This window comes from Apostichopus japonicus, chromosome 16 (genome assembly GCF_037975245.1).
Source record: "Apostichopus japonicus isolate 1M-3 chromosome 16, ASM3797524v1, whole genome shotgun sequence".
In the NCBI taxonomy this organism is placed as follows: Eukaryota; Metazoa; Echinodermata; class Holothuroidea; order Aspidochirotida; family Stichopodidae; genus Apostichopus; species Apostichopus japonicus.
Window position 1 is genome coordinate 30332835 of NC_092576.1, and position 25244 is coordinate 30358078.

A 25244-nucleotide genomic window follows, 5' to 3' on the forward strand; every position below is an offset into this window, starting at 1 on the left:
TTGTTATTGACTGTTTTACAGATTTGTTTTAGTTTGTTATTGGCTGTCAGGTATTTTTTAGTTTGTTATTGGATGTTTTACAGGTATTTGTTTGAACACATCATCAGCAATGTTGTGTGGGTTCTCATTTAACACAGATTTGAAACTATCAAAATTCAAGGGATAAGATGTATCAATATGAAAATTCTTACATTCCAAAATGGACAAATTTTAACCCAAGCTGTTAAATTTGCGGACATGCCTGCTAGGAATCAGTGTGAAACGCTAAAATATTCGGGCCTTGAAACTGTAATATTTTGTGTACATGTGTAGATAATGATTAAAGGTAGAAGACACATGATCAGTGATAACAGCACTAGTGTATAGGTACACGACTACTCTAGCCTCTCAGCCAATCATATTGCAGTATGTCAAGTCAAACCACCAATGTACGGATGTTTTTCGCTGTAATTTTGTTGTAATATTGGAGCTCCTTCGTTTGATTCGTAACGGTAACTTTGCAAAATATCCAACGCCAATTCCTTCCATTTTCAACCCAAACTATGTGTTCAGGGCTAAAAGGAATATTCCAGGCTTGAACGTAACCACAAGTTGTAATTTACCGCAAGTTTGGAATTTGTCCAAAACTTAAAGGCAATAGACAGACTCAACTGTACAGGCGTTTAATAGTACGTGTTCAGTTGACCCCAACGGTGGTATACATGTGTGTTTATGTACCGTCACTGCATTGGTTGGTTAAACAATTAAGAAGGGGAAAAGAATGGCATATTTTCCATACAGAACAGTGCCTCGAATGCAGTGTTGACTTACTTCAAAACACAAGAGATAAGTCACGTTTCTGGTGGTAGGGTTCATGTTTATTCAGCGTTGCCAATTTCCTTTTTTTACACTGAACGGTAAACAACTTTTTGTCAAAACCGTGGTATTCGACAAGCTCCCTTTACCGTGTGTGTTTTCCGATTGGTAGGCCTTACTTCACTTGTGTACGTATTAGCTAATCAGGAGGTGTACATGGCCTCATCTTCCGCCTACACAAATTCACAAAGTCTGTTTTGAGGCTCAAAATTCACTAAACATGATTGTTTCCAATTTCTATTGTGTAAAAACAACTTGTGCCACCAGCTTTATCATTACACACAGTTTAACAACCGGTCTTTGTTTTTTTTGTTGGCTACTGAACTGTGACCATGGCCCTTGGCACACACGTACCTGTTTCTTGGCAAGAGTCTCAGACAACGTTTACACACTTAGTCAGTCCTTCATACATCGTCTGTTCTATTAATAGAAGGGCAATTTCAATTGTCTGTATGCAGAAAAATGGTACCCAGAGAGAGACATTACAGGGCTTGGAAAGCCCTTCCTTCATAACACACATAGTTCACTGCAAAACTGGAGGATCGGATCTTTAACCAGACTGAGTCATTTCCTCTGTATAGTGTACTGGACACGAAAAAACCTTATTTGGTTTTATAATCGGGTCGACTGTTTTTCGCCTGTTTCGTATCAAAATATTTCAGGCAGTGAAGCAGTTGCTATGTATTGGTGCATCCATAGCACACAAACAATACATTGTAAAAAGCTTTAATAGATGGCCCAGATTTTGCACGGGACAAAATAATGCAAGTTGTTATGTGACAATATTGGCTGGACGAAAGCACTGTGCCAGTGTGCTGTTCTGTTCTTGTATAGTACTCAGTGCAGTTGTTCCAGCAAATCAGTGTACACCTGCTGAGATCCATGGATTGAGATCAATGCACAAATTAAACCCATTTGTTTGAAAGCCCATACAAGCGGAACCATCAGCTCATTCACCGCCAACTCATAAAAAATGTAACGAAACCGCAAGATTGTTGTGCCATATAACCGGCATGCAGTGTTCTAAGACGTTCGTTTAGAGGCTGATAATAGTTATATTGTCTGTATGCTGCTAAAATACCATGACACAGCTTGTCACTGAAAGAAGGATACATATATATATATATATATATTCATACATATATACATATACTAATAGAGGATCCAATTATTGTTTAGACTTCCTTTCATCAGCAATAAAACTGCTGAGTCAGAAATATTTCTTGCTGGTTCATCGATAATTGTTATCGTCAGAGCACAGACCTCTCTCAGTATTACGAGTATTTACCTGTGTCTGATGCAATTGTTATATACAGTATTCTGCAAGCGATCATTCACGCAACCTTGTCCTATGGTAAATGTAATGTTGTCAGTGAACAGTACACACTACACAGACATTAATAAACATTGATCTATGTTTTAAATCGATGAAGGAAGAACTGTCCTGTTAGTTCTAGGTTGGGACTTTTTTCTTTACTTTTCTTTTTTGGGTGGGGGTGGGATGGGGGTGGGGGTTTGGTGGTGCAGGGAGGAAGAGATTGGTGGCAGTGATTGATGGTTTTGACTGGTATTTCAAGGAAGGTTCATAGGTCACTATCCAGATGTGTAATTAATATCCTATGTGGCATGGGGGAGGGGAGGGCAGAAGGGGTACATGACAATAAATAAGCATCATATGTAGTGTTTGTCAAAAGTACTCTGGTGTCTGGATACCCAACTAACACTGTTGTTACCGGGTATTACTACCTGTGTGGAGACTGACGGAAGTTGCAGGGCTGTGTGAAGGTCTGCTACAGTAACTACCTGTATGTTGTACTATTGGCATATGGTGATATGTACAACACACTGTTATAGGTGGGCTGTCGCAGTTACAATGTACAATTTGCACGTTGTGATACAATACCCTGTTATAGGTGGGCCTGGGGAGGTACAATGTACTATTAGCACATGGTGATACAACACACTGTTATAGGTGGACCGGGGAAGGTACAGTAAGTACTATTAGCACATGGTGATACAACACACTGTTATAGGTGGACCGGGGGAGTTACAATGTACTATTAGCACATGGTGATACAACACACTGTAATAGGTGGACTGGGGGAAGGTACAATGTACTATTAGCACATGGTGATACAACACACTGTTATAGGTGGCCAGTGGGAGGTACAATGTACTATTAGCACGTGGTGATACAACACACTGTAATAGGTGGACTGGGGGAAGGTACAATGTACTATTAGCACATGGTGATACAACACACTGTAATAGGTGGGACTGTGGGAGTTAGAATGTACTATTAGCACATAGTGATACAACACACAGTTATAGGTGGACCGGGAAGTTACAATGTACTATTAGCACATGGTGATACAACACACTGTTATAGGTGGGCCGGGGGGAGGTACAATGTACTATTAGCACATGGTGATACAACACACTGTAATAGGTGGACTGGGGGAAGGTACAATGTACTATTAGCACATGGTGATACAACACTGATAGGTGGGCCGGGAAGGTACAATGAACTATTAGCACATGGTGATACAACACACTGTAATAGGTGGACTGGGGGAAGGTACAATGAACTATAAGCACATGGTGATACAACACACTGTAATAGGTGGACTGGGGGAAGGTACAATGTACTATTAGCACATGGTGATACAACACACTGTAATAGGTGGGACTGTGGGAGTTAGAATGTACTATTAGCACATAGTGATACAACACACTGTTATAGGTGGACCGGGAAGTTACAATGTACTATTAGCACATGGTGATACAACACACTGTTATAGGTGGGCCGGGGGGAGGTACAATGTACTATTAGCACATGGTGATACAACACACTGTAATAGGTGGACTGGGGGAAGGTACAATGTACTATTAGCACATGGTGATACAACACTGTGATAGGTGGGCTGGGAAGGTACAATGAACTATTAGCACATGGTGATACAACACACTGTAATAGGTGGACTGGGGGAAGGTACAATGAACTATAAGCACATGGTGATACAACACACTGTAATAGGTGGACTGGGGGAAGGTACAATGTACTATTAGCACATGGTGATACAACACACTGTGATAGGTGGACTGGGGGAAGGTACAATGTACTATTAGCACATGGTGATACAACACACTGTTATAGGTGGGCCGGGAGAGGTACAATGTACTATTAGCACATGGTGATACAACACACTGTTATAGGTGGGCCGGGGGAGGTACAATGTACTATTAGCACATGGTGATACAACACACTGTGATAGGTGGACTGGGGGAAGGTACAATGTACTATTAGCACATGGTGATACAACACACTGTTATAGGTGGGCCGGGGGAGGTACAATGTACTATTAGCACATGGTGATACAACATACTGTTATAGGTGGCCGATGGGAGGTTCAATGTACTATTAGCACATGGTAATACAACAAACTGTAATAGGTGGACTGGGGGAAGGTACAATGTACTATTAGCACATGGTGATACAACACACTGTGATAGGTGGACTGGGGGAAGGTACAATGTACTATTAGCACATGGTGATACAACACACTGTGATAGGTGGACTGGGGGAAGGTACAATGTACTATTAGCACATGGTGGTACAACACACTGTGATAGGTGGACTGGGGGAAGGTACAATGTACTATTAGCACATGGTGATACAACACACTGTTATAGGTGGGCCGGGAGAGGTACAATGTACTATTAGCACATGGTGATACAACACACTGTTATAGGTGGGCCCGGAGAGGTACAATGTACTATTAGCACATGGTGATACAACACACTGTGATAGGTGGGCCGGGGGAGGTACAATGTACTATTAGCACATGGTGATACAACACACTGTAATAGGTGGACTGGGGGAAGGTACAATGTACTATTAGTACATGGTGATACACTGTGATAGGTGGGCCAGGAGAGGTACAATGTACTATTAGCACATGGTGATACAACACACTGTGATAGGTGGACTGGGGGAAGGTACAATGTACTATTAGCACATGGTGATACAACACACTGTTATAGGTGGGCCGGGGAGGTAAAATGTACTATTAGCACATGGTGATACAACATACTGTTATAGGTGGCCGGTGGGAGGTTCAATGTACTATTAGCACATGGTGATACAACACACTGTAATAGGTGGACTGGGGGAAGGTACAATGTACTATTAGTACATGGTGATACACTGTGATAGGTGGGCCGGGAAGGTACAATGTACTATTAGCACATGGTGATACAACACACTGTGATAGGTGGACTGGGGGAAGGTACAATGTACTATTAGCACATGGTGATACAACACACTGTAATAGGTGGACTGGGGGAAGGTACAATGTACTATTAGCACATGGTGATACAACACACTGTTATAGGTGGGCCGGGGGAGGTAAAATGTACTATTAGCACATGGTGATACAACATACTGTTATAGGTGGCCGGTGGGAGGTTCAATGTACTATTAGCACATGGTGATACAACACACTGTAATAGGTGGACTGGAGGAAGGTACAATGTACTATTAGCACATGGTGATACAACACACTGTGATAGGTGGACTGGGGGAAGGTACAATGTACTATTAGCACATGGTGATACAACACACTGTGATAGGTGGACTGGGGGAAGGTACAATGTACTATTAGCACATGGTGATACAACACACTGTTATAGGTGGACTGGGGAAGGTACAATGTAATATTAGCACATGGTGGTACAACACACTGATAGGTGGACTGGGGGAAAGTACAATGTACTATTAGCACATGGTGATACAACACACTGTTATAGGTGGGCCGGGAGAGGTACAATGTACTATTAGCACATGGTGATACAACACACTGTTATAGGTGGGCCGGGAGAGGTACAATGTACTATTAGCACATGGTGATACAACACACTGTTATAGGTGGGCCGGGGGAGGTAAAATGTACTATTAGCACATGGTGATACAACACACTGTGATAGGTGGACTGGGGGAAGGTACAATGTACTATTAGCACATGGTGATACAACACACTGTAATAGGTGGGCCGGGGGAGGTACAATGTACTATTAGCACATGGTGATACAACACACTGTTATAGGTGGCCGGTGGGAGGTACAATGTACTATTAGCACATGGTGATACAACACACTGTAATAGGTGGACTGGGTGAAGGTACAATGTACTATTAGCACATGGTGATACAACACACTGATTGGTGGACTGGGGGAAGGTACAATGTACTATTAGCACATGGTGATACAACACACTGTTATAGGTGGGCCGGGAGAGGTACAATGTACTATTAGCACATGGTGATACAACACACTGTTATAGGTGGGCCGGGGGAGGTACAATGTACTATTAGCACATAGTGATACAACACACTGTGATAGGTGGACTGGGGGAAGGTACAATGTACTATTAGCACATGGTGATACAACACACTGTAATAGGTGGACTGGGGGAGGTACAGTGTACTATTAGCACATGGTGATACAACACACTGTAATAGGTGGACTGGGGGAAGGTACAATGTACTATTAGCACATGGTGATACAACACACTGTAATAGGTGGACTGGGAGAAGGTACAATGTACTATTAGCACATGGTGATACAACACACTGTTATAGGTGGGCTGGGGGAGGTACAATGTACTATTAGCACATGGTGAAACAACACTGTGATAGGTGGGCCGGGGGAGGTACAATGTACTATTAGCACATGGTTATACAACAGACTGTAATAGGTGGACTGGGGGAAGGTACAATGTACTATTAGTATATGGTGATACACTGTGATAGGTGGACTGGGGGAAGGTACAATGTACTATTAGCACATGGTGATACAACACACTGTCATAGGTGGACTGGGGGAAGGTACAATGTACTATTAGCACATGGTGATACAACACACTGTTATAGGTGGGCCGGGGGAGGTAAAATGTACTATTAGCACATGGTGATACAACATACTGTTATAGGTGGCCGGTGGGAGGTTCAATGTACTATTAGCACATGGTGATACAACACACTGTAATAGGTGGACTGGGGGAAGGTACAATGTACTATTAGCACATGGTGATACAACACACTGTGATAGGTGGACTGGGGGAAGGTACAATGTACTATTAGCACATGGTGATACAACACACTGTTATAGGTGTACTGGGGGAAGGTACAATGTACTATTAGCACATGGTGGTACAACACACTGATAGGTGGACTGGGGGAAGGTACAATGTACTATTAGCACATGGTGATACAACACACTGTTATAGGTGGGCCGGGAGAGGTACAATGTACTATTAGCACATGGTGATACAACACACTGTTATAGGTGGGCCGGGGGAGGTAAAATGTACTATTAGCACATGGTGATACAACACACTGTGATAGGTGGACTGGGGGAAGGTACAATGTACTATTAGCACATGGTGATACAACACACTGTTATAGGTGGGCCGGGGGAGGTACAATGTACTATTAGCACATGGTGATACAACACACTGTAATAGGTGGACTGGGGAAAGGTACAATGTACTATTAGTACATGGTGATACACTGTGATAGGTGGGCCGGGAAGGTACAATGTACTATTAGCACATGGTGATACAACACACTGTTATAGGTGAGCCGGGGGAGGTAAAATGTACTATTAGCACATGGTGATACAACACACTGTGATAGGTGGACTGGGGGAAGGTACAATGTACTATTAGCACATGGTGATACAACACACTGTTATAGGTGGGCCGGGGGAGGTACAATGTACTATTAGCACATGGTGATACAACACACTGTAATAGGTGGACTGGGGGAAGGTACAATGTACTATTAGTACATGGTGATACACTGTGATAGGTGGGCCGGGAAGGTACAATGTACTATCAGCACATGGTGATACAACACACTGTGATAGGTGGACTGGGGGAAGGTACAATGTACTATTAGCACATGGTGATACAACACACTGTTATAGGTGGGCCGGGGGAGGTACAATGTACTATTAGCACATGGTGATACAACACACTGTGATAGGTGGACTGGGGGAAGGTACAATGTACTATTAGCACATGGTGATACAACACACTGTAATAGGTGGACTGGGAGAAGGTACAATGTACTATTAGTACATGGTGATACACTGTGATAGGTGGGCCGGGAAGGTACAATGTACTATTAGTACATGGTGATACAACACACTGTGATAGGTGGACTGGGGGAAGGTACAATGTACTATTAGCACATGGTGATACAACACACTGTTATAGGTGGGCCGGGGGAGGTACAATGTACTATTAGCACATGGTGATACAACACACTGTAATAGGTGGACTGGGGGGAGGTACAATGTACTATTAGTACATGGTGATACACTGTGATAGGTGGGCCGGGAAGGTACAATGTACTATTAGCACATGGTGATACAACACACTGTGATAGGTGGACTGGGAGAAGGTACAATGTACTATTAGCACATGGTGATACAACACACTGTTATAGGTGGACTGGGGGAAGGTACAATGTACTATTAGCACATGGTGATACAACACACTGTGATAGGTGGACTGGGGGAAGGTACAATGTACTATTAGCACATGGTGATACAACACACTGTTATAGGTGGGCCGGGGGAGGTACAATGTACTATTAGCACATGTTGATACAACACACTGTAATAGGTGGACTGGGGGAAGGTACAATGTACTATTAGTACATGGTGATACACTGTGATAGGTGGGCCGGGAAGGTACAATGTACTATTAGCACATGGTGATACAACACACTGTGATAGGTGGACTGGGGGAAGGTACAATGTACTATTAGCACATGGTGATACAACACACTGTTATTGGTGGGCCGGGGGAGGTACAATGTACTATTAGCACATGGTGATACAACACACTGTAATAGGTGGACTGGGGGAAGGTACAATGTACTATTAGTACATGGTGATACACTGTGATAGGTGGGCCGGGAAGGTACAATGTACTATTAGCACATGGTGATACAACACACTGTAATAGGTGGACTGGGGAAGGTACAATGTACTATTAGCCCGTGGTGATACAACACACTGTTTACACATGTGTTGACTTCTGTTTTATTTTCATGTTTTGTACAGGGATCGTGTCCGTCTATAAACAGACCTCTATTCCAAACGCCATTTCACACTCCCGCTCACACACCATTCCGGACTCCAAAGAGCTGCAGAAGAGGCCCGGCACCTGAAGGGGATGAACCAGAGAGAATTCTGGGTACACCGGACTATCTCGCTCCTGAGATACTTCAAAGAGAACCCCATGGTGAGCAACGTTTTCTCTCCATGTCATTCGCAGTTTGAACAATTGTATTCATTTGCAGATGTGCATTGTGGCCATAGATTATCTGTGTTTTCCCTCCCCCATCCCCTCCCATCCCCTCTCTCAAAAAACAACTTCAAATAATGGTCACTTCTGTTTGAATGCATTTCTGGTCCACATTGTGTGTATTATCTGTATCCTTCCCTCCCCCCCACCTCCATGGCCAAGATTGTGTTTCTCATTTCTGCAAAAGTGTATTTGTGTACCCCCAACTCCACTGTTTAGGAATAATTTGGATGGAGAGAAACCTCAAAGAAAATATGCTTCAAATGATTTAACTTTTATGTGTTGAAGCTTTACTGACTGGCTTAAAGGAGCTTGAGTAACACACAGTAAGGCATCATAGATAGCTCATTGCACCTATTGGACGCTCAAACTTTCTCTTTAACCTCCCCCATATAATATGCCCCCATTCTTCCTCTTAACCTCCTCCCATTACATATGCCCCTTCATTCTCTTAATGTCCCCCCATATAATATGCCCCCCTTCTTCCTCTTAACCTCCCCCCATATTATATGCCCCCTTCTTCTTCCCTACCCCCATATAATACACCCCCTTCATTCTCATAACTCTCCCATATTATATGCCCCCCTTCTTCCTCTTCCCTCCCCCATATAATATGCCTCCCCATTCTTCCTCTTCACTACCCCCATATAATATGCCCCCTTCTTCCTCTTCCCTTCCCCAATATAATATGCCTCCCCATTCTTCCTCTTCACTACCCCCATATAATATGCCCCCTTCTTCCTCTTCCCTCCCCCATATAATATGCCTCCCCATTCTTCCTCTTCACTACCCCCATATAATATGCCCCCTTCTTCCTCTTCCCTTCCCCAATATAATATGCCTCCCCATTCTTCCTCTTCACTACCCCCATATAATATGCCCCCTTCTTCCTCTTCCCTCCCCCATATAATATGCCTCCCCATTCTTCCTCTTCACTACCCCCATATAATATGCCCCCTTCTTCCTCTTCCCTTCCCCAATATAATATGCCTCCCCATTCTTCCTCTTCACTACCCCCATATAATATGCCCCCTTCTTCCTCTTCCCTTCCCCAATATAATATGCCTCCCCATTCTTCCTCTTCACTACCCCCATATAATATGCCCCCTTCTTCCTCTTCCCTTCCCCAATATAATATGCCTCCCCATTCTTCCTCTTCACTACCCCCATATAATATGCCCCCTTCTTCCTCTTCCCTCCCCCATATAATATGCCTCCCCATTCTTCCTCTTCACTACCCCCATATAATATGCCCCCTTCTTCCTCTTCCCTTCCCCAATATAATATGCCTCCCCATTCTTCCTCTTCACTACCCCCATATAATATGCCCCCTTCTTCCTCTTCCCTTCCCCAATATAATATGCCTCCCCATTCTTCCTCTTCACTACCCCCATATAATATGCCCCCTTCTTCCTCTTCCCTCCCCCATATAATATGCCTCCCCATTCTTCCTCTTCACTACCCCCATATAATATGCCCCCTTCTTCCTCTTCCCTTCCCCAATATAATATGCCTCCCCATTCTTCCTCTTCACTACCCCCATATAATATTCCCCCTTTCTTCCTCTTCCCTTCCCCAATATAATATGCCTCCCCATTCTTCCTCTTCACTACCCCCATATAATATGCCCCCTTCTTCCTCTTCCCTTCCCCAATATAATATGCCTCCCCATTCTTCCTCTTCACTACCCCCATATAATATGCCCCCTTCTTCCTCTTCCCTCCCCCATATAATATGCCTCCCCATTCTTCCTCTTCACTACCCCCATATAATATGCCCCCTTCTTCCTCTTCCCTTCCCCAATATAATATGCCTCCCCATTCTTCCTCTTCACTACCCCCATATAATATGCCCCCTTCTTCCTCTTCCCTCCCCCATATAATATGCCTCCCCATTCTTCCTCTTCACTACCCCCATATAATATGCCCCCTTCTTCCTCTTCCCTTCCCCAATATAATATGCCTCCCCATTCTTCCTCTTCACTACCCCCATATAATATGCCCCCTTCTTCCTCTTCCCTTCCCCAATATAATATGCCTCCCCATTCTTCCTCTTCACTACCCCCATATAATATGCCCCCTTCTTCCTCTTCCCTCCCCCATATAATATGCCTCCCCATTCTTCCTCTTCACTACCCCCATATAATATGCCCCCTTCTTCCTCTTCCCTTCCCCAATATAATATGCCTCCCCATTCTTCCTCTTCACTACCCCCATATAATATGCCCCCTTCTTCCTCTTCCCTCCCCCATATAATATGCCTCCCCATTCTTCCTCTTCACTACCCCCATATAATATGCCCCCTTCTTCCTCTTCCCTTCCCCAATATAATATGCCTCCCCATTCTTCCTCTTCACTACCCCCATATAATATGCCCCCTTCTTCCTCTTCCCTTCCCCATCACGTACAGGATATCTATTGAGTTGCATATTTTGTGGCAAAATTAAACAATTGGAAATATGTGCGATTCATGATCGAGTGCTTTACAAAGAACGTTTCATGCATTGTTATTTAATTTTCAATTGTCAACGTGGGAAGCATTTTGCAGGAACCTTTAGAAAGCCAGTTGTAGTACGAGTGACCCCGTAGGACATGTATCTTGTTCATTGTTCAGCAAATATTGAGTCATGATAGGCAAATCAAATTACAAAAACTTGTAGCTCTGCTAAAACTTCCATGTATACATGACTATATATACTGTACATACCTGAACATTCTAAATGTATCAGGTTGTGAGGATGATACAGGACGACATGTAACAGACTATAAAGTGAACAACTGTATGTCAATGAAGAACACATAAGTCACATTAAGTGATATCATAAACCACCTACTGTGACATCATAAACCACCTACTGGGACATAAACCACCTACTGGGACATCATAAACCACCTACTGTGACATCATAAACCACCTACTGTGACATCATAAACCACCTACTGGGAAATAAACCACCTACTGGGACATCATGAACCACCTACTGGGACATAAACCACCTACTGGGACATCATAAACCACCTACTGTGACATCATCAACCACCTGCTGTGTCATCATAAACCACCTACTGTGACATCGTAAACCACCTACTGTGACATCATCAACCACCTACTGTGACATCATAAACCACCTACTGTGTCATCACAAACCACCTACTGGGACATCATAAACCACCTACTGTGACATCATAAACCATCTACTGTGACATCATAAACCACCTACTGTGACATCATAAACCATCTACTGTGACATCATAAACCACCTGCTGTGATTGATGATTTGTACATATATTCCATGGATGCTATTTTAAACCTTTAATAACTCTTTTAACTGTTTTGCATTCCTATTTATAAATATGTACTTTCATGTATTTATACTGGATTTTAAATAACCTTGAAACTCCCTTGTCGATATTGTACTCAAGGTAAAATTTAGCCTGCCAAACTAGTCATTTCAGATATAAATGTAGATATATTTTACACATTTCTCTAAAAAACCAAATTGACATTTTTCTGAGCTACCCAGAATATACACATCCCTGACAAAAACTCCCAAGGACTGATGTGATATTTAGTATCTTGATATATCTATCACATTAAGTTCAAGAAGCCTGTTGTTGAGGTCAATGGTCATTTCAGGACAGCCTGTGTCATTGTGAAAGAATAGTTTGTCACATCGCACTGCTTTTCACTGTATTACTAATATCAAGTACTGTATGTTGTACACCATCACTATACATTACGTCAGATTCATGAAGAAAATAGGTGAATGTTACATCATCAAAACCACTATGCATTTTGGATTCTGGTTCTGCTACCCAGAATATACACATCCCTGAAAAAAAAAAACCCATCGTCCTCCTCGTCCGTGTTGATTTTGCATGAGACATACGACCTTGTGTTATGACTTTGTACTTAGTGAATGTACTTTAGTAGTAACAGTAATGATAGATTACTATGGCGATAACTGTTGCCTAATAAGGTTGCTGACCTCCCCAATTACCGCAATGATTGTGACATCCAAACCAACGAACACACAAAGGCCTCTTTCCTGTTTCGAGTTAAGATAGAAAGTCTGGGTAGTGTTTCTGGGAAGTTTTTCATTGATCAAAATTAATCATTGAAATGGCTATCAGGAGTCAACCACAAAGCCTGGGCATGAGTTGAAAGTCTGCTGACCTTTGGGTTGTTTCGTAATCAACTAAGCTGTCAAATACGTTGCAGAGAACCAAGACCGGAAAGGAAGGATTGCTTAAGAAAGAATAGATTTTGTAGTTGTAACCAAATGACTTTGGGGAGGGAGGGGGGGTTGGGGAGGGTGGAGGGAGGTGGGTAGAAGATGAGTTGGTGGCGTATGAAGCTATCAAAATGGGATAAGGCGAGAAACCAGGATTGGCAAAATTTATAGATCGATACTGAATAAACAAAATACATTATTAAAGAACAAGCCACCAAACTTTCTGCGTTGGATTGAACGGTTTAACAAATTCAGTGGTTAGGTGCAGGTCTGATGGTTGGAAGTGACATCTCTGATTATATGCAAATGTCTGATGGTCAAAGTGTCCCTCGGTTTGAAGAGTATTGAATTATAAAATGGTATGGTCAGAGTGTCCCGACTTTACATGTGGGTTGTTGTTGAAGGAAATCGAATTATAACTTGTTATGGTCATATAGTGTCCCTCAGTTTGCTTGGTATCGAATTATAACTGGCTTGGTCGTAGTGTCCCTTCTATTTTCAATGAAAGGTATTGAATTATAAAATGGTATGGTCAGAGTGTCCCGACTTTTGTTGTTGTTGAAGGAAATCAAATTATAACTTGTTATGGTCATATAGTGTCCCTCAGTTTGATTGGTATCGAATTATAACCAGCTTGGTCGTAGTGTCCCTTCTCTTTTCATTAAAGGGTATGGAATTATGAATAGTGTCCCTCAGTTTGATTGGTATTAAATTATAACTGGCTTGTCAGAGTGTCCCTCAGTATCCATATATGTGTGTGCACAGTTAATAATACTAGGAGAATATAAAACCCCCTCTTGAAAGTAAAAATCCACTTTAAATATCACGCTCATTGTGTGACAAGATTTGTAGCCACTTACGTGACTTTAACGGCCATGAAACATAAAGAGTGTTTGGCTTTGCCTGAAATTCCCTGAATATGGGTCATGTGAGTGTGAGTATTAATCCTAGCCATTAAACTAGTTACGATTGTAATACAATGTGTTGCAAACCATGACAGTTCACTGACTTAGAGTAGACCTAACTATTTCAACACAAGGTATAATTTGTAGTATAGTGCCAATATCCGATATTCCAATCCCGATATCAGCCAGATGGCGATACTGATACAGTATCTTTAAACAGCCATAATGAAGGTGGAATTACACTTAAAGTCATGCATTAATAAAATACCTTATCAAAATTATAATCGGCTGTCGTAAGTTATTACTCACAAACAGTAACCACTTGTATAACTCTCATTTTCGGAATCCTGTTAGTTGATTACAAAAAAGCAAAACAATTGTGCATATTTTATAACACTAGTACTAACCTCTAACCTCTTTTTATATGAACAGTCACATTCCCCACCAAGTTGATATGCACTAAACTGTGTGCTAGTATTTTCTTGTTGGAAAAACACAAGCCTATCCGTCCTGGCTTCTTCTGTTACTATTTCTGATTCCTTACTCTGTTTGACCAACTACGTCAAACACTTAGGCTGCAATTGGAGCCACAAAGTTCTTGGCCAAAAAATTAAAAGATGACACATATATTTCATGTAGAAGAGACAAGCATATCTTGGCTTAGAACTTTTACTGCCACTTGTGTTTGAAAGAACCCCCAATTTTTTTTTTTTTTTAATTTTCGTAAAAAAAAATATATATCCTACCATTAGCCGGCTATACTAACAACTATGCCTATCCAAAATTAGCAAGTGCTTCATGTTGGAAAAAGTTGCAAACTAACCGGCAATAATTTGTGATATGCAAACGTGATTCTCAACATATAATCTTTTCATCAGTCATTGATGATACAGTATAACAAACTGCATCCATGATCCTCTTTGCAGCTATTTCAAAGATACACAGTGTTTCGAATGATTCAGTATGGGGTTTCCAAGGGGTATACTTAACTATACTTAACTATATTTAACACGGGGTATTACTTTTATGCTCAGAAGCACTGTGCAAGTTAGTGTCACAGGCTACTACTGTAGTTATATAGAGTAATAGTACATAGTGATATCTTACATTGTGTTTTACCACGGTTCATTGTTCGTAGATCTCATTGTTCACAATTTGATTGTGCAAAAAGTTTCTTGGATTCTTGCCTAGAATGTCTCCAAGGGCTAAACAGGTGCCACCGAGTATGTTCAGTATAATTATGTTGTGTTCACTTGCATATAATACAGCGGTCAGACTGGTGAAATTTACTTTAACGCGCGACAAAGACTGTAACGTTAAGTAATATCTTTAAATACTTTTCAGAACTTGCATCTTGTTGCTTTATTTGACCAGCTGATCGGCATATCGACCACTGGTTATTAATCTAAATTGAAACTGAGGCTAAGGAAATGGGTTGTTTTAAATTAATCATTGCAAGTAACAAGAAGTGGCATTGCTGTGAAAAACAATGTTCAATATATGGGTTTGCCGTTATCGGCAATGAGGCTAAATTTGACCGATACCGATATGCCACCGATATTGCAAATATCGGCCGATACCAACTTCGCGAACGATTATCGGCGCAACACTAATAATCTGTGACAGTTTTGGTTCCTCTGTTACTCTGATCATAAAGTTCTGTTTGTTTCCGTGGCTGCAAGGAACCTAGTCAGACCGAGCAAATTTAGTTTCAGTGTACAGTACATGCAGAAGTATCAATTATATCCTACAGTCTGAATTGTGAAACCTGTCAGCCTGCAAGGGTCAATGTACGCGAGTTGTGTTAGGTAGACATGCACGTTGACAATATTACACAACTGTACAGTCCGTATGTTATGGAGTTTGCTGGTTTGTTAAATTCCTAAACTAAACTAATATTGATATTATAATGTGTAAGTAATCTAGACAATGGTAAACGGGTGATGTAATATGAAGACAATTGAAAAAACTCAGGCATGAGACTCTGACCTATGGACTCTTGACTTACTCTGGGTGGAAGAAAGTTAGTCATGCACCCTCCCATTCCCCTCCCCCTCCCTCTCCCCTGTAAAGAAGTATTCATGGACCTTGTAAGATGGAATAGTTTGTCAATGAAGTCATGATTGGAAATATTCAAACATTGGATCATGTTGTACAGTATCCTTTACAGTATATGATCTTATACTGACATTGTTAAAGCTGTTGGTGCCACATCTACAGGAATATTTCTCTCCGCCTCCCCCTCCCCCCAGTGCATGTTCCCTTTCCCTCCACACTGTCTCCTCCACCCTTCTCCCTTGCCCTCTTCCTCTCGACCCTCATCCATTCCCATTTACCTCTCCCTTCGCTGTCCACCTTTACCTTCCCTTCCCCCACCCCCACCTCCACCTTATTCTCACCCAGGGCATTCAAAATCTTAATTCCTGCTACCACCAGTCAATCTTACAATGGTCTTGACCAATCCTCCTCCAGGGTTCAATGGAGGTGAGAAATGATGGCTTCATTACTTATAACAGCTCATTGCATTCAGTATCTTTCATCTTAAGCCCTGTTTACATATAGTCCCCGAGCATGTCGATGCCCCCAGCCCCCCCGACCTGCTCGGGGTCCGATATGTAGTGTAAATGCAGATCAGATCCCGCAATAGACTGGGATAGAGGAAGGATCAGCTCGAAACATCCCCTCCCCCCCCCTGCCCTCCTCTCACTAATATTTAAAAAAAGTTTAAATCATTCAAACATTGCATCCAATACTTGGCCACCTCCAAAGCATCAATTTATGATATAAAAATGTAGGTAGGAACTAACCAGAATAGTAGCGGTCAATGACCATTTATCTTTCAAACATGTTCTTCAAAGTAGGCTTGTGCAATATTCCAGTGCCATACAGTGTAATAAGACTAGTGTGTACAGTGTTCACAATGGCTCATACTTGAGAACTCTGTGAATGTGTACATAGACAGTTCCCGACAGTTTGTTGCTAAGGTTACATCCACTGCATTGTTCCTTTCATTTTTAGTCTGTCGTACATTAACTCAGGGGCATTCTACTTCTGTACTTCTGGACGGTATTAACCTTCTGAATAGAAACCGAGACTGTAGACTATTTCAGACATTGTCTGTTGTAGTCATGTCAAGGATTGACCTGAAAATCTGATATTTTGGTTTTGGTCAGAGCTACAGGTCATTCCTCTTTAGGGAATCTTTTTTTCTTTCCCACATCTCTGGAGGGATTCTTTTGAACAGAACATGAAAACTTTTGAAGTTTTGAAATGTTGTCCTTGTAGACTGAGGGCAATAAACTGTGGATATAATTGAGTGAATAGTGAAACAGGATAATGGTGACACATATAAACACACAAACTACATAAACACACACATACATCCATATAGTTGTCATTATCTCTGTGATGTGAAATGACTCATTCTCGACTGTGCTTCAGCACATTTTAGCTCTTGACTAAACATTATTTTAGAAGTAATTTTGCAATTTCATGGATTTACATTAAAGGCTCAGTTCATATGAAATATGGGCCAATAATCACTGACAAGCTCATCGTACATCAGCTCTCTGGATTATATGTCATCGGCATTAATTGAAGACTTTTATAGCATGTCTCGGAGTTCTCCTGTTTCATACAGTTGGCAGAAATAAGTTCAAATTGCCAAATTAGGAGTCACCAATCACAATGTAGTATGGGTCACCCTTTAACCTACAGACCTACATTGACACATAGCTAGATGTCTTGTGGTTAGACTGGGCTGATGCTGTGTGGGAAATAACAATGTGAAGACCAACAGGAATATAATTAGCACAGTTACTAAGGGTGTCAATTGTCCTGACACTGCACAAGGTAGAAGTCATATTAAACTGTTTAAACACATAAAACGAACAGGGTTACTGTGTAAACATATCTATATATTCCTTCATGAAATGACAGATCCATGTACTTTTCCAACCACTCTCCAACTCCCCCCCCCCCATTACCAATCCTGATTCATCCAATTATTGCAGTCTCAAGAAAGCTGGTGGTACTGAAACTTGATACACCCATCCACCCCCTCCCCCACTATATGGGTAAGGTTGTATACATGTATACAGCCTGTAAGACATGGGTTTGTACCCTTTCCCACCACTATATGGGTAAGGTTGTATACATCTATACAGCCTGTAAGACATAGGTGTGTACTTCCCCCCCCCACCACTATATGGGTAAGGTTGTATCAATCTATACAGCCTGTAAGACATGGGTTTGTACCCCTCCCCCACTATGTGGGTAAGGTTGTATTAATCTATATAGCCTGTAAGAATTGGGTGTGTACACCCACCACTATATGGGTAAGGTTGTATACATCTATACAGCCTGTAAGACATGGGTTTGTACCCTTTCCCACCACTATATGGGGAAGGTTGTATACATCTATACAGCCTGTAAGACATGGGTTTGTACCCTTTCCCACCACTATATGGGTAAGGTTGTATACATCTATACAGCCTGTAAGACATAGGTGTGTACTTCCCCCCCCCCCCCCCACCACTATATGGGTAAGGTTGTATACATGTATACAGCCTGTAAGACATGGGTTTGTACCCTTTCCCACCACTATATGGGGAAGGTTGTATACATCTATACAGCCTGTAAGACATAGGTGTGTACTTCCCCCCCCCACCACTATATGGGTAAGGTTGTATACATGTATACAGCCTGTAAGACATGGGTTTGTACCCTTTCCCACCACTATATGGGGAAGGTTGTATACATCTATACAGCCTTTAAGACATAGGTGTGTACCTCCCCCCCTTCCCCCACTATATGGGTAAGGTTGTATAAATCTTTACAGCCTGTAAGACATGGGTGTGTACTTCCCCCCCCCCCCCCACCACTATATGGGTAAGGTTGTATACATGTATACAGCCTGTAAGACATGGGTTTGTACCCTTTCCCACCACTATATGGGGAAGGTTGTATACATCTATACAGCCTTTAAGACATAGGTGTGTACCTCCCCCCCTTCCCCCACTATATGGGTAAGGTTGTATACATCTATACAGCCTGTAAGACATAGGTGTGTACTTCCCCCCCCCCCCACCACTATATGGGTAAGGTTGTATACATGTATACAGCCTGTAAGACATGGGTTTGTACCCTTTCCCACCACTATATGGGGAAGGTTGTATACATCTATACAGCCTTTAAGACATAGGTGTGTACCTCCCCCCCTTCCCCCACTATATGGGTAAGGTTGTATAAATCTTTACAGCCCGTAAGACATGGGTGTTTCAGCAATTTGACATTCCTTTCTCTATTCTAATTCAGGTTGTGCAGTAGACTGGTGGGCTCTGGGTGTTTGTTTATTTGAATTCCTCACTGGCATTCCTCCATTCAATGACCAATCAGCTGAACTCGTCTTTCAAAACATTTTAAACCGAGGTAAGTGTTCATTATAACTATGTTAGCTCTTACAATAAGTTATATATCAGAAAGCATGTCAGCAGTGTGGGGGTAAGAATAGGGGGCAAGGATAGGGGGAAGGTGGAGCCCCTCACTCCAGGGGCTGGGTGGGATGCCAAGAAAAAGTTTTACAATGTACCCTAGACAATTACAGCTCCACTGACGATTGGTCTCCACCCCATCCCCAATCCCCACCCCTCCCCACCCCTCCCCGCCCCTCCCCACCCCCATCTGAAACCTGTCATGGTCTGATGATGTCCAAATTCATCTGATACAAGCTGTATTTAGTAATAAATAGAATTTCATTGTTCATTTTGGAACCATAGCTTTTTAAATTCTTTTATTAATCAATTGGTGCGTCAAAGGGACAGTCCCTGCTTAAAGTATAAAGATGCAGTTAGGTGCCTGCTTTGGGAGTATATTAGTGTTATGTATATGATGAGTAAACAACTGGTGAATTATGCTTCATTCTGTAGATATACCTTGGCCAGAGAAAGAAGAAGAATTAGAAACATCAGCTCAGGAACTGATAGATGTCTTACTTACCTCCGATCCTTGTAGGAGACCTGGTGCTAAAGGTAAGCGCAAACTAAAATAGTCTTTATGGGGGGTGGGGGGGGGAGGGTTGCTGAGGGGGAAGAGAATAAACTTGATAGATGTCTTGGTCATGGGTCATGGGTTCAGGGAAGAGAGGACAGGGCATTGTGGGTAACAGTTCCAGATAGTTGGTTGGGGTTGGGAGAGAGGGGGAGAGAATGAAATTGGAACTGATATAGGCCTCCTTACTTACCTAGAGCTGATCATTGTACCAAAGGTAATTCAGTGACGAGGGGACACATACAGTAGGAGATAACATACATTTACATTTGTAAAACCACTTTTCCAGAGGGGATGGAAGACCTACTCTTAAGCAATATCAAGAATGGTTTGCAGCTGTTTCTGCTGTTGATATTTTATTTTCCATATTGATAACTTGCCTATAGCATGGGAATCATAAATGTATTCTCAAAATCTTTGAAATCCAGTCACTCTTGGAATGTGTCCCCAGGGATAGGGTGGGTGGGGAGGGGTGGGGGAAGGGTGTATGCAGCAAATAATGTGTGCAAAGGTCCGATGAGTTAAGTGTAATGTGTGTGCACATGTGCACACATAGATTGGAATTATTATCTAAGTATCGCATCGCAAACTGCTATGTTTAATAGTCACATTGCTGGATGTACAGCAGGTATGTTTACTTTGAGACAGGAACCATCTGAAATATTTTTTAAAGGAATAAATTCAGGGTCTTGAAAACTGCTGCAGAACAAAAGTTGACTACTGAAATATTTCTTACTTATTAAACATTAAAGGAATTGATTCTTTGTACTTTTTCATTCTCACATTTTTGCGGTTGCAAACTGCACCCACCAAAATAAAGGATTAAATTCTCAAATATGTGATACAAGAATAACAAAGATGTTTTAATGTAGGTGCTAAAAGGGGAAGTAGAACAGGATTTACGTGTAATTAACGTGTAAGCAGCTATTTGCCTTCAATATAAAAACACACTGTTGAATTCATTAATTACATGTAGCATTATACACACTGTTGAATTCATTAATTATATGTAGCATTATACACACTGTTGAATTCATTGATTACATGTAGCATTATACACACTGTTGAATTCATTAATTACATGTAGCATTATACACAAGTACTGTTGAATTCATTAATTACATGTAGCATTATACACACTGTTGAATTCATTGATTACATGTAGCATTATACACACTGTTGAATTCATTAATTACATGTAGAATTATACACAAGTACTGTTGAATTCATTGATTACATGTAGCATTATACACACTGTTGAATTCATTGATTACATGTAGCATTATACACACTGTTGAATTCATTAATTACATGTAGCATTATACACACTGTTGAATTCATTAATTACATGTAGAAATATACACAAGTACTGTTGAATTCATTGATTACATGTAGCATTATACACACTGTTGAATTCATTAATTACATGTAGCATTATACACACTGTTGAATTCATTAACAGTAGCATTATACACACTGTTGAATTCATTGATTACATGTAGCAATATACACACTATTGAATTCATTGATTACATGTAGCATTGTACACACTGTTGAATTCATTAATTATATGTAGCTTTATACACACTGTTGAATTCATTAATTACAACATGTAGCATTATACACACTGTTGAATTCATTAATTACATGTAGCATTATACACACTGTTGAGTTCATTAATTACATGTAGCATTATACACAAGTACTGTTGAATTCATTGATTACATGTAGCATTATACACACTGTTGAATTCATTAATTACATGTAGCATTATACACACTGTTGAATTCATTAATAGTAGCATTATACACACTGTTGAATTCATTGATTACATGTAGCATTATACACACTGTTGAATTCATTAATTACATGTAGCATTATACACACTGTTGAATTCATTAATTACATGTAGAATTATACACAAGTACTGTTGAATTCATTGATTACATGTAGCATTATACACACTGTTGAATTCATTAATTACATGTAGCATTATACACACTGTTGAATTCATTAATAGTAGCATTATACACACTGTTGAATTCATTGATTACATGTAGCAATATACACACTATTGAATTCATTGATTACATGTAGCATTGTACACACTGTTGAATTCATTAATTATATGTAGCTTTATACACACTGTTGAATTCATTAATTACAACATGTAGCATTATACACACTGTTGAATTCATTAATTACATGTAGCATTATACACACTGTTGAGTTCATTAATTACATGTAGCATTATACACAAGTACTGTTGAATTCATTGATTACATGTAGCATTATACACACTGTTGAATTCATTAATTACATGTAGCATTATACACACTGTTGAATTCATTAATAGTAGCATTATACACACTGTTGAATTCATTGATTACATGTAGCAATATACACACTATTGAATTCATTGATTACATGTAGCATTGTACACACTGTTGAATTCATTAATTATATGTAGCATTATACACACTGTTGAATTCATTAATTACATGTAGCATTATACACACTGTTGAATTCATTAATTACATGTAGCATTATACACACTGTTGAGTTCATTAATTACATGTAGCATTATACACAAGTACTGTTGAATTCATTGATTACATGTAGCATTATACACACTGTTGAATTCATTAATAGTAGCATTATACACACTGTTGAATTCATTGATTACATGTAGCAATATACACACTATTGAATACATTGATTACATGTAGCATTGTGCACACTGTTGAATTCATTAATTATATGTAGCTTTATACACACTGTTGAATTCATTAATTACAACATGTAGCATTATACACACTGTTGAATTCATTAATTACATGTAGCATTATACACACTGTTGAGTTCATTAATTACATGTAGCATTATACACAAGTACTGTTGAATTCATTGATTACATGTTGCATTATACACACTGTTGAATTCATGGATTACATGTAGCATTATACACACTGTTGAATTCATTAATTACATGTAGCATTATACACACTGTTGAATTCATTAATTACATGTAGAATTATACACAAGTACTGTTGAATTCATTGATTACATGTAGCATTATACACACTGTTGAATTCATTAATAGTACTAGCATTATACACACTGTTGAATTCATTGATTACATGTAGCAATATACACACTGTTGAATTCATTGATTACATGTAGCATTGTACACACTGTTGAATTCATTAATTATATGTAGCTTTATACACACTGTTGAATTCATTAATTACAACATGTAGCATTATACACACTGTTGAATTCATTAATTACATGTAGCATTATACACACTGTTGAGTTCATTAATTACATGTAGCATTATACACAAGTACTGTTGAATTCATTGATTACATGTAGCATTATACACACAGTTGAATTCATTGATTACATGTAGCATTATACACACTGTTGAATTCATTGATTACATGTAGCAATATACACACTGTTGAATTCATTAATTACATGTAGCATTATACACAAGTACTGTTGAATTCATTAATTACATGTAGCATTATACACAAGTACTGTTGAATTCATTAATTACATGTAGCATTATACACACTGTTGAATTCATTGATTACATGTAGCATTATACACACTGTTGAATTCATTGATTACATGTAGCAATATACACACTGTTGAATTCATTGATTACATGTAGCATTATACACACTATTGAATTCATTAATTACATGTAGCATTATACACACTGTTGAATTCATTAATTACATGTAGCATTATACACAATGTTGAATTCATTAATTACATATAGCATTATACACACTGTTGAATTCATTAATTACAACATGTAGCATTATACACTCTGTTGAATTCATTAATTACATGTAGCATTATACACACTGTTGAATTCATTAATTACATGTAGCATTATACACACTGTTGAATTCATTAATTACATGTAGCATTATACACACTGTTGAATTCATTAATTACAACATGTAGCATTATACACACTGTTGAATTCATTAATTACATGTAGCATTATACACACTGTTGAATTCATTAATTACATGTAGCATTATACACACTGTTGAATTCATTAATTACATGTAGCATTATACACACTGTTGAATTCATTGATTACATGTAGCATTATACACAATGTTGAATTCATTAATTACATATAGCATTATACACAAGTACTGTTGAATTCATTAATTACATGTAGCATTATACACACTGTTGAATTCATTAATTACATAGCATTATATACACACTGTTGAATTCATTAATTACAACATGTAGCATTATACACACTGTTGAGTTCATTAATTACATGTAGCATTATACACACTGTTGAATTCATTAATTACATGTAGCATTATACACACACTGTCTACTGCAAGAAGCAGCCTGTGTTATGTTAAATATGTAACAGTCACAAGGCCCTCTATTACATTTTACATTCTGTTGAAATTCAAAATAATCAAAAGCAGATGTCATAATCTAAATATTATCTTCTTTTATGATACTTTTGTACTTAACTGTCTGCCATGAGTCACCACTAACTAGTCAAGATCATGACCACACCTGATACATGGGAAGTCAGTATCGAATGACACGCTAAAATGTTTATCAATTGATGTTAACCCAAAACAATGGCTTCAAACATGCTTTCATTGATAAATCGATATCACACACCACACTGACAAGTTGTAACAAGTTCTCAATGTTCACAGTTTTAAGTCCATTTTTACTCCCATGTTTGCAAGAAAGGATTTCACTCTGTATTTGCCACTCCTAGAACGTGTTGTAACTCTGGTTGGTTTATGATTATAGTCTGTGT

The 25244-nt window shown here is 39.9% G+C and overlaps 1 protein-coding gene across 2 annotated transcripts in view; it reads left to right on the top strand.

Annotated features, from left to right (window-relative positions):
- The window catches only part of LOC139981918 (serine/threonine-protein kinase greatwall-like), a 61770-nt gene that overhangs the window by 14870 nt on the left and 21656 nt on the right, over window positions 1-25244 (top strand). For both annotated transcript variants that reach the window (XM_071994338.1, XM_071994337.1), the window contains exons 8-10: window positions 8989-9169; window positions 19688-19801; window positions 20299-20400. In XM_071994338.1, the coding sequence (XP_071850439.1) occupies window positions 8989-9169; window positions 19688-19801; window positions 20299-20400 (397 nt within the window). The remainder of the gene's footprint in view (window positions 1-8988; window positions 9170-19687; window positions 19802-20298; window positions 20401-25244) is intronic.